Source organism: Eucalyptus grandis, chromosome 1 (assembly GCF_016545825.1).
Source record: "Eucalyptus grandis isolate ANBG69807.140 chromosome 1, ASM1654582v1, whole genome shotgun sequence".
Lineage (NCBI taxonomy): Eukaryota > Viridiplantae > Streptophyta > Magnoliopsida > Myrtales > Myrtaceae > Eucalyptus > Eucalyptus grandis.
In genome coordinates, this window is record NC_052612.1 from 40,416,515 (window position 1) to 40,427,665 (window position 11,151).

At 41.8% G+C, this 11,151-nt stretch overlaps 1 protein-coding gene and 1 pseudogene across 1 annotated transcript; both read right to left on the reverse strand.

The window, feature by feature from the left end:
- Window positions 1-1,370: 1,370 nt before the first annotated feature.
- Window positions 1,371-4,170, reverse strand: LOC104414053 (annotated as a pseudogene).
- Window positions 4,171-5,069: 899 nt separating this feature from the next.
- On the reverse strand, window positions 5,070-8,238 carry LOC104442507 (wall-associated receptor kinase-like 8). The gene is made up of 3 exons (XM_018876359.2): window positions 7,234-8,238; window positions 6,863-6,964; window positions 5,070-6,464 (listed from the first exon to the last, which is right to left on the reverse strand). Exons 1-3 carry the CDS (start codon window positions 8,111-8,113, stop codon window positions 5,278-5,280), a joined length of 2,169 nt encoding a protein of 722 aa, XP_018731904.2. The 5' UTR covers window positions 8,114-8,238; the 3' UTR covers window positions 5,070-5,277.
- Between the last annotated feature and the right edge of the window lie 2,913 nt (window positions 8,239-11,151).

Sequence of the window (11,151 nt, forward strand, 5' to 3'; positions counted from 1 at the left end):
GCATCGGCTTCTGGCCGCGCGTGTGGGTGCATCCGGCGTCTCCCGGCGACGTTCGACCCATCGACGGACTCGTCTCGACGAGCTCTTCCACCTTATGCTATCAGAAATCGATTTCGACTTACAGAAACTCGAAAAAATGGATGAATAGTGCTCGGTGTCGGGATTTTTCGCCCCGATCCGTGTCAGCCGATTATTTTCACGAAAAATCAATCAAAAATCATTCATAAACATGAAAGGGGTCGGGAAAACATGAACTAGGGATGTGATACCAATGTTGGGATTGTTGGATTCCCAAAAACCGGATTCGACACTAAATCGAACCCCTAAAACGAATGCGGAAGACGAGCCCCGGAAATTCACATGTATCACCGATCCTAAAGCACACCACAGAATTGAGCGTATCTTGTTAGCCACAAATTAAATACCGACGCCGATAAGAGGAAGAGAAACCAATCCCATTCGATCTGATAACGTTGATTAGCCTTGAAGGGAAGAGAGCGTCGCATTTTTCTTTTGTTTTTCTTTTGGAGGGAGAGAGGGAGAGGAACGTATGTTAAAAATGCCAAAAGGTGTGTTCTCCCTCTCTTTCCTCCCTTATATACGTCCCTCCAAAAAACAAAGAAACGTACCCCTTCATTCATGGGCCCTAATCTTGTGGGCCGGGTTTTTAGGCCCAACATGGGTGGACGGGCCAACTTAAGCCCATCACATAAAACCATCAAGATGTAATACAATAATCGCTCTTTTAAATTTGCCTGCTTCTTAATTGGCTCAACTCTGACTGTTAGCATGGCGATCCCATTTTGATGATTGCTTTCATGTGTTAACGTCTATTTCTTGTCGGACGCCTTCACCGGTACTAGACCCGATGAATGAGGATGTAAACTACCTCTGTGGACCCAACATATGATCATGCGAATACCAAGTGGACAACCACGGCGACGATGCAAATTGTATATCATGTCCCGATGGATGATGATGCAGAGTACCGTGCGGAACCAACGGATGATGATGATGGTGAAAACTACCCTGGGGACCTTGTTGTAGAAGAATCTGTTGCACCGTTTAAGTTGCCGCTGTCTTCATTTCCACGAAGACCAAACTTCATTCGAATTGATGAGAATCTCACCAGCAAGATGCTATAGAAGAATACTACAGACCATGAAATAAGCAGAATCGTCCTGTAATGCAACTAAAGTGTTCCCAAATCCTAACATTGCACAAATACACGAAATATCTTGTCTGTAGAAGACTAGATTGCCTAACTAATCATCTGAATGGATAATAGTAAGGTGATACTTTTTGGTAGATTATAGTTTGCGTGCATGCCAAACATATGTAAAATAACAGGTAATTGAGATCGTGTATCTTTATCGTTCTAAACTGCGAATGAGCAGATGGAACTCGGATGAAGTTATCTGAGTTTCGGACCTCACTGACATAGAGAAATCATGCCAAGCTCGAATTGATCGAGTCCTTACGTGGGCAATTGGATGATGATTTTGCTCAAGAGTGGAAGGATTGACATGTTGTGCTCTTATTTACTCCAACTCCATTGCCACCTCTTTCATGGTAGGTCGATTCCTTCCATTCGAGTTCAAGCATCTCTTTGCCAAATTTGCAACTCCCAGAATCTCTTCTTCTTGACTTTGCTTTATCAGTCCAGCATCAACGATGTCAAGAAGGTGGTTTTCCTCCGTTGACTCGATAAAATACACCGCTAAACTTCTGCCATCTTCCGCCCTCATTGCAGAGATTGGCTTTTGTCCCGTTAATAGCTCGACTAGGACTACCCCAAAATTATAGACATCACTCTTGTCTGTGAATTGACATGTTTGGAAATACTCGGGGTCTAAGTAACCAATTGATCCTTTGACCATTGTGGTCAAGTGAGTTTGATTGATGGCAATTGATCTCGAAGTTCCGAAATCCACTACTTTGGCCCGGTACTGGTTGTCCAAGAGGATATTTGAAGACTTCACATCTCGATGGTAAATGGGTATGGCCGCAGTGAAGTGCAGATAGGAAAGAGCTCCGGCAACCTCGGTGGCAATCCTCATTCTCATTTACCATGACATTGGAAATTCTTCGATTGGATTATGCAAATGCTGATAAAGAGTTCCATTTGAAATAAATTCATACACCAAAAGTGGAACCTCCGTCTCCAAACAACATCCCAACAATTTGATGATGTTATGATGATTAATTTGTGAGAGAATCATAACCTCATTGACAAATTGTTCGACTTGTCCTTCATCCACAATTCTTTATCTTTTGACTGCAACAATCCTTCCATATGTTAACATTCCATTGTAGACAGTTCCTTGACCACCTTGACCAAGTATCCTATTCTCGTTAAAATGATCCGTAGCTTTCTCTAACTCTTTCGAAGTGAACAATTTGCTTTTTTTTCCCATATGACTGCTCTCATCAAAAGATAGCTGTTGTTGTAACAAAAAACCACCGTTTCGTTTGAAGAACTTCTCTTTAAGCTTGATTTCATGCCGTCTCTTTATGAATTTGTAGAACCACCACAATAATCCCAGAAAGAATACGGCTCCAAAACCACTGCCGACACCTTCATGACAAAAGTCGAGAACAATTGCTTTGGGGAAATCTCTAATTTCTTCAAGTAACTAAGATCAACTTACACATTTTTCCGTTAAATTTGAACATTGTTCAGTGCTGGATCTTTGCATACGTCGACATTTGCACGGAAGACGATGAAAATTCTGGTCACTTATCAACATGCCTTAACAGGACAACATCATTTTTGCTACCAAAAATTTAGGCCAACAGAAGACCATCTTTCTAAAGGTAGCTTAGCGGAATGTCGATTCTCTGTCTGGTTAAAACTTTGCAAATAAGCTATCCCCTTGTCGTCTTATGAGTTAACTGAAAGACCAACTCTTGAAAACCAGGTATCGGATGGGGCAAAAGCCGACAGGAACACCGTCAACATGATTCGCAAAATTGTTGTTTGGTCTGAAGAAGATACATCAAGATACATCTACTAGTAGTGGTCCTTTGCACTGCAACTTCTACGCAGCAACCTTCATTGATTGTTTCTACTAGACCATTGGAAAGACAAAGCTAATCGCTTACAAACCAAGAAGTTTTATCCCATGAACAAAGGAATTTGCATATCTGGGATGGAGTCAAGCCAATTCTAAGATCAACTCTCTTCAACAGAAAATTCTCTTCTATTTCGCTGGGTCGGAACACTAAACTCTTCCAATTCCAAGCAAAATCAAAATGTCATGATGAAGTCTTCAAACTTTATAACGGGTAATCTTCACCAGACGACAGCCTAGGGAGCAGAAGATCAGTTGCAAGCGATCGGAGACAAGGTAGATCCAATGAGCACGACGTATCAACAATCAAAGTTGCTTTACCCTGACAATCTGCAAGGTACGCATTCCCGACGTAACCTGGCCTGCGACGACAGTTGTACAATCTCGGCATCGATTCGCCATAACACTCGCAAACATACGAATCCCTTCCGCTCAATCCGATCCCACTCACCATCTCTTTCGAATCCCCCACTCCAGCACTCCAGGCACGAACTCCGTCTCTCTCGGCACCCTCAGATCCTTCCAGTCGTTAAACGATAACCATTCCTTATCCACCAGGAAAGCGAGCCTGCACTCCTCTCCGGCGGCGACAGCGTCGGCGTCGCTGATTCGCTTGAACTTCACACCCAACGCCCGGAGCCCCGACGGGATCGAGGTCCTGCGGCAGCCGACGCCGGAGCAGTCGCTGAAGTTCCGAGGCCTCCTCCGTCGCAGCGGGAGGATGCATCCGACGACGGCGAAGACGGCCGCCGCCGTCACGGCGAGGTTGTTGCATCCGGCGACGGCGAAGGAGTTGCCGGCGCTGGAGCGCGAGCTCACGTTAGGAGGAGACGGCCCGGCGACACCGCATTGGTGGCGGACGAGCGGGAGGTGGGCTTTGACCGCGCCATCGTGGAGGTCGTAGGTGGTCTCCAACGCGGTGGTGGGGTTGATGGAGCAGTAGGCCGTGAGGGAAACGTTGAGGACCTGCAAGCGGCGGTTCCGGAGAATTGGGACGGCGGCGCTCTGGCCGCAGACGATCGCGAACCGCTCGTCGAGGAAGCATTGGGCTGGGCCGGGCCGGGCCAGGCCGAGCCCAAAGGAAGGTTACGGACATGTTCCCGTGCTTGGGCTCGTATCCGGGCTTTTGCGGTTCGAATTGTGGGCGAGGGACAAATAAACGATGAGGGCGAGAATTCATTGATGGGGCTTTTTTTTTTGGTTCCTACGGAGATAACGGTTGGTGTCAATGGTTGTGTTTACATATGAATTTTTTGAAGGTTAAACAGACAGTTCAAATGATAAGGATTTTGCACTTTTAACAAGTACGTCATGAATAATTCATAAAAAAATCTTCTAATCTTGGCATATGTGCCCTATATCAAACCAAGTTGAAATAGATCAATTTGATTCGACTTGTGAAAGTAGATTTTATATACCATCTCATGAAAAAAAAAAAAAACCACCTCTTTAGGAAGCTCAAGCCAAAGAAAGTTCTCTTGTGAATGGGGACATTGACTAAACGAGAATGACCCAATTGAAGTATCATTGATTTACATATTTTGAGGACTGCTATCTCAACAGGTAATGTTGGAGACTTGTAGAATTATTGTCACTAGCCATAGTCAAGTCAGCTTAGAAAAGAGTGCCCACAAAGAAAGTTCCAAGCACTTGCATTCATATACGACAACATAGAAAGATAGAATATTTCTAAAACTGACTACTTAGGGTTATTCTGGTACAATAGTAAATACCAGTGAAAAGCTAAAGTAAACTAACAAGAAATTAAGAAGATATAATATAGTCATCGTTCGGAAAATTACCCAAAAAGTAGTGGACCTATTGTACTTTTATCAGTTTAGTCTAAACTTTTTTTCATTTTGCCAATTGAATCTTAAATATTTTCACATTTTGCCAGTTGAGTCGATCCAATATAGGACAGTTGATTTCCTTCCAAAATTGGTTAAATAAACTCAATTAACAAAATTAATAAGTTTAGCAATAGGCTTAGGACTTTTTAGACATTTTTCTCAATCATCACTGATACAAGAAATACAAAGAGTAAATCAAAAGGGTTCATGAATCTAGCATATTGTTTTTTGGGCACTTCTTAGCATAATCAACATTATTCTGCAACTCACATGCAAAGGCAAATAAAGAGACTACAATGTCTTATATTACAGAAATTTGGACAAGACAACCGAATGCATCTTCATCTTGGTGATCAGAGTGATTGATCCTCCTCCATTGAAGTCAGTTCCACTTCTGCTCCCGATTGCATCAACATGGGAATCGCACCTGGTGCATGGATAGATCCAGTTCTAACGTGATCAATCTCTTCTTCATTTTGCCAGACAATTGTGGGATTTCGTAGTGATTGTACTCGCTCCAATTCCATCGCCACTTCCTTCATTGTAGGCCTATACCTTCCATTAGGGTTTAAGCATCTTTTCGCCAAATTAGACACAGCTATAATTTCTTCTTTTTCGCCATGGTCTAATACCTCCTTATCAAGAACATCGAATAAGCGGTTCTCCTCCATCGAAATGACAAAGTACGAGGCTAGATTTCTGCCCTCTTCCACCCTCAGTTGAGAAATTGGCTTTTCTCCAGTCAATAATTCGACAAGGACAACTCCAAAACTATAAACATCGCTCTTGTCTGTAAATTGACTTGTTTGGTAGTACTCTGGGTCCAAGTATCCAAAGGTTCCTCTCACCATTGTGGTCAAGTGAGTTTGGTCGATGGTAATTGCTCTAGAAGCTCCAAAATCTGCCACTTTCGCTCGATATTTTTCGTCCAAAAGTATATTCGACGACTTAATATCCCGATGATACACCGGTTTGGCCACAGCAAAGTGCAAATATGAGAGAGCCCCAGCAACTTCATTGGCAATTCTTAGACGCACCTCCCAAGAGACGGGAAATTCTCTGGCTGGACCATGAAGATATTGGTAGAGAGTTCCATTGGGGATAAATTCATACACTAGAAGAGGCATTTCACTCTCCAAACAGAATCCTAACAGTTTGACCACATTTCTGTGATTGATTTGAGAGAGAATAACAATCTCATTGACAAATTGTTCAAGTTGTCCTGGATCCACAAATTTTAGTTTCTTGACTGCAATGATCATTCCATCTGTCAACATTCCCTTGTAAACAGTTCCTTGACCACCCTGACCCAATATTCGATTCTCGTTAAAATGGTCCGTAGCTGTGTCTAACTCCGATGAGGCGAATAACTTGCCTTTCTCTGCATGATTGTCTTCAATAGAAGATAAGCATTGTTCCAGCAAAAGTCCGCCATTCCGTTCGAAGAATATTTGTTTGAGCTTTGCCGTCCGCCTTCTTTTGTTGTAGAACCACGAAGAAGGCAATAGTAATACTATGGCTCCGATAGCCGTGCCCCCCACTGTGTCAAAAAGAGTCAACGGGAATTGCTAATGGATAATGTTGTGAATATTTTTGTATACCCTATGGTTCTACGTAACTAATTTCACCTTCATCGTCAAGAAATTAGCTTCCACTAATTTGAGCAACTGCCTTCATTCTTTGAAGAGAGAAAGACGGAAAAGAGGATTCACTCAACAAAAGAATTCGAAAATATCGTGCATAATTTATGGGTGAGAAACAAATATACAATCGGTTTGGTAAATGCATAGACTAGGAAAATACAATTAAGTTAAAAGCATAATCGAATGCACGGATTATGAAAGTATCGCTAAATTGAGTAGAAAACATAATACTTTTTGCGTTCATGCAAATAAAATTGCAATATATAGACAAAAAAGAAGCAGGTAGTGTACGTACCTATTATGGCGATGGTCTCGATTTTTATGCAGTTGTATGACCCCTGTCGATTCACACACATCCCTGGACAGTGGATTTCTGGATCTTTGCACTCATCGATATCTGCTCGATATTAAATAATGGATGGGATCATAGAATAGAAAGAAGCAAAAACAACAAGCAGTTTCAATACATATGATCATACTAAATATTCAACAATCAAATTCGGTCTGGATTCTTCAGTATTACTAATTTGTTAGCATCCATCACATGGTTTGAACAATATAATTATTCGAGCTATATTCATGGGCTTTTCGTAGGATTAGAGTCACATGGCTTTGGATAAAGATGAAGGCTAAGATATAAATTAGAAGCGGACGTTCTAATCTCACCTTGGCATCCCTGGGGAAGATGAAAATTCCCACTATAGCCTTCACTGCAATAACATAGACAATAACCATGAGACGGCCTGAAAACATCGCAGGTGCCGGAGCTGCCCTCTTGGTTTCTACTCAACAGCAGAGAAGCACAATCTACCCCCCATTCGAGCACCACCGGAACGGCTGGTGGTAGTAAACTGGATAAATTAGTGTTATACCACCATCTTCTGGAGACCAAGAAGCCGTAGCTGCATTCGTCATCCCCTGTGGCTATGGCTTTGCCATCGAGATTCTTGAATTCTACACTGTATCTGGCGATTCCATCGGGGATCGTAGTATTACAGCAATAGGTATCATTAAAGCAAGATAGTGATTTGGAATCGCAGGAAGAGTTGCATCCTAAGACCATCTCTCTGCTGACCATGAAGGCCATGCTGTGACAACCTCCGGCAACAAAAATATTTTGAATCTGGGAGTAAAGGAAAGTGCCGTGACTGTCCGTTAAGTCCAACGGGGGGTCGGTTTGTTGGTTCGTAGTACAACTAGGAGGGGAGTAGAATATCGGCTGCGCAACCTTAATGAGGCCTGGGAATTCTGAACTTCGTGGTAGCTTGATCTTTAACACCACCACGCCAAAATTCTTTAGTACTGGAGTAGAGATGTTAGGAGTTTGCTGGCAATCGATCTCGTACAGGGGATCCAAGAAGCAGCCGCGTCCGATTCCAAAAGGATAGGGAATGTTAGTGAGATCGCCACATGTGTCTTGACAGCCCGGTAAGGCCAGACTCTGAGAAGGTGATTCTGCTTCAGCTGCTAAAACAAGCATGAGAATAACAAACGCCGTCTCAGATACGGGTTTCAGCTTCGCTAGGATCATTTTCTCCCGATTCATCCTTGGCAGTCTGTTCCTACAGTTTGCTATTGCTAGAAAAAGAAGAAGATCTCTCTCTCCCTCTCCCTCTCCCTCTCTCTCTCTCTCTTCTCTCTCTCTCTCTCTCTCTCTGAGAGTTTGGGTCTCTCCACTACTAATTGACTTGACTCTGCTATTTAATGTGACCATTGGTGGAGTTTATATCCTTTTCTCTTCATGCAATGTCTTTTTCTTTTCTATCCATTTTTGTTACGAAATCGCACGTTGATTCCACAAAAATAACGCTTGCAAACAATTCACCAGATAGAATATAATAATAAAAGAACATAATCGGATGAACACGCCAGAAAATTTGTTATCAAAGTTCACCCAAACCCGGGCTACGTCTCCGCGCAAAGGCACTCTGTGAATCCACTAGACTTCCAAAAAAGTTAGAATACAACGATGATCTTCTCTTAAGATCAGGGCACAAAGAGAGATTGAGAACCCCATAAAAAAGACTCACTTTTTTTCTCCTCTCTTTTTCTTGACTCTCTATTTCCTTTTTTTTTTACGTCTTGACGGCTAGGGTCTTGCCATCGCTAATATAAAGATATCACTTTTAACCTAAAAGCAAATCTGATAGAAAAGACAAAAAAACCCATAAAAACAAATATTTGGCTTCATCTATAACAATCTCCCACTTGAAGACAAATATACCCAAGCACCAAGCAACTTTGCATCCATCTTCTTCAAAAAATAGTAGTTGAAAAACTTGTGCCTCTGCGATACTCCTCATCAATCAACATAAAGTAATACCAATGGTAGTAGTACAAAAAATATGCTTCTCTCTGTCTACTACCTTGGTCATCATCTCAGCTGGATTCTTCGAGCCATCAATCTTCTGTAGCTTTAACTCATTATCTTTCAATACTAACCTGATAAAGTGGTAACACTTCTTGATATGTCTAGTCCTTGAGTGATAAGCTGCATTCTTTGCTAAGTGCATTGCACTTTGACTATCACTCCAGAGTGTACTGACTGACTGTTTTCGATATAGCTCATCCATGTAATCTTGTAACCATATGATTCCTTGGAGGCTTCTGTGATTGCCACATATTCTGCCTCTATTGTCAATAAAGCCACTACTTTTTATAATTAAGATACCCAACTCACTGCTGTACCTACAACTGTAAAGACATATCCAGTGGTACTCTTACTATTATCTCGATCACCTGAATGATCTGCATTGACATAACCCTGCAACTCTAGAGATGTACCACCATAACAAAGTGAGTGATTGGAACTACCTATTAGATATCTCAATGTCCGTTTTACTGCATTCCAATGCTCTCTGCCTGGGTTCTGCATATATCGACTCACAACTCCCATTGCATGTGCAATGTCTGGTCTCGTGCTCACCATGGCATACATCAAACTCCCCACTGCTGATGCATATGGAACTACCGCTATCTCATCTTTCAAAGCTTGAGTGCTTGGACACATATCCTTGGAAAGTTTGAAGTGACTCGTTAGAGGAGTTGCAATCGGTTTTGCCTTGTCCATGTTAAATCTCTTTAACACCTTGTTCACTTAGTCTTCCTACGACAACCATAATTTCTCATTTTCCCTGTCTCTGATGATTTTCATACCTAAAATATTCTTGGCCTCTCCCAAGTCTTTCATAGCAAACTATGATGATAACATCTTCTTTACTTCTACGATTCTCTTCATATTGGAACTAGCCACTAGCATGTCATCCACATATAAAGAGAGATACACAATGTCACCATCATCATACTTGCGAAAATAAACACAGTGATTAGACTCACAGTGTGCAAATCCTTTTTCTTGCATGAAACCATCAAATTTTAGGTACCATTGCCGCGGAGCTTGTTTCAAGCCATACAAGTTTTTCTTCAAGCGACATACCATGTGCTCCTTACCTTTGACTTCAAAACCTTTAGGTTGTGCCATGTATAGCTCTTCATCTAAGTCACCGTGTAAAAACGCTGTTTTTACGTCTAACTGCTCAAGATGAAGATTCTCCACTGCAACTATACTCAGCAGAACTCTAATTGATGTCATTTTCACTACAGGTGAAAATATCTCAGAGTAGTCGATCCCTTCTTTTTGAGAAAAGCTCTTGACTGCAAGTCTCGCATTGTATCTAATACTACAAGCTGCTTCATTCTTAACCCTGTACATCCATTTGTTTAATAAAGCTTTTTTACCTGTGAGCAACTTGGTCAACTCCCAAGTTTTGTTCTGAAGTAACGAGCTCATCTCGTCTTTGATAGCATACTCCCACTGCAAGTGAGACGTGTCTGCCTTTGCCTTATTGTAAGTCTCCGATTCTCCTGAATCTGTATATAAGATATGGCTCAAAACTGTGAAAGCTAGTACGAGCACCTAGAGGGGGTGAATAAGTATAAAAACAAATTTCCGAGATAAGTGCGCAACACTAATCAACAATAGATTATGAAAAGGAAATTAGACTCTTGTAATCAAAACAATTTATGATCAAAGTAAAAGAGTGTAGGGAAGAGAATATGAACACAGAGTTTATAGTGGTTCGGCTTAATCCAAGCCTACGTCCACTCTTCCGCACTGACAGCCCACCGGCTGGATTTCACTATGAAACAAAAGAGTTGTTGCAGTATAGCTCTTCCTTGATTCCACAGTGTAGAGACTCTGCTACGCTTCCTCAAGGTCTCTAAAAAATATAGACTCTCTTTTGCGTACAAGATTTCGCTCAACAGTTTAATTGACTAAGAACAAGGAGCTTCAGACTTTGGAATTCTTCTATCGCGCACACACTCGAACAACTGGAACGTCTCCTTTATATACTCCTTCATGCCATCATACCCGTTGGCACTTACTAAAGGAATTCTTCCAATCTACCCGTTGGACAGAATCAATTAGGAAGATTTTCGAGCTATTTAAGGAACATGACGATAGTCTACCAATCCCGCTCGCTCATACAATCAGGATCTAGGTTTCCATAAGTAGAATTTTCCAAGTATACTTCGCCAATCAACGAATCCAAAATCCCTGAATCAATCTTGATTTGAATAATG

Excerpts from the sequence above, each read along its gene's own strand:
- LOC104442507 (XM_018876359.2), bottom strand. The coding sequence starts at position 8,113 with ATGAATCGGGAGAAAATGATCCTAGCGAAGCTGAAACCCGTATCTGAG. Across the intron at positions 6,965-7,233 it reads TCTTCCCCAGGGATGCCAAG|ATATCGATGAGTGCAAAGAT; the intron begins GTGAGATTAGAA and ends AATATCGAGCAG. Across the intron at positions 6,465-6,862 it reads CGAGACCATCGCCATAATAG|TGGGGGGCACGGCTATCGGA; the intron begins GTACGTACACTA and ends TTTTTGACACAG.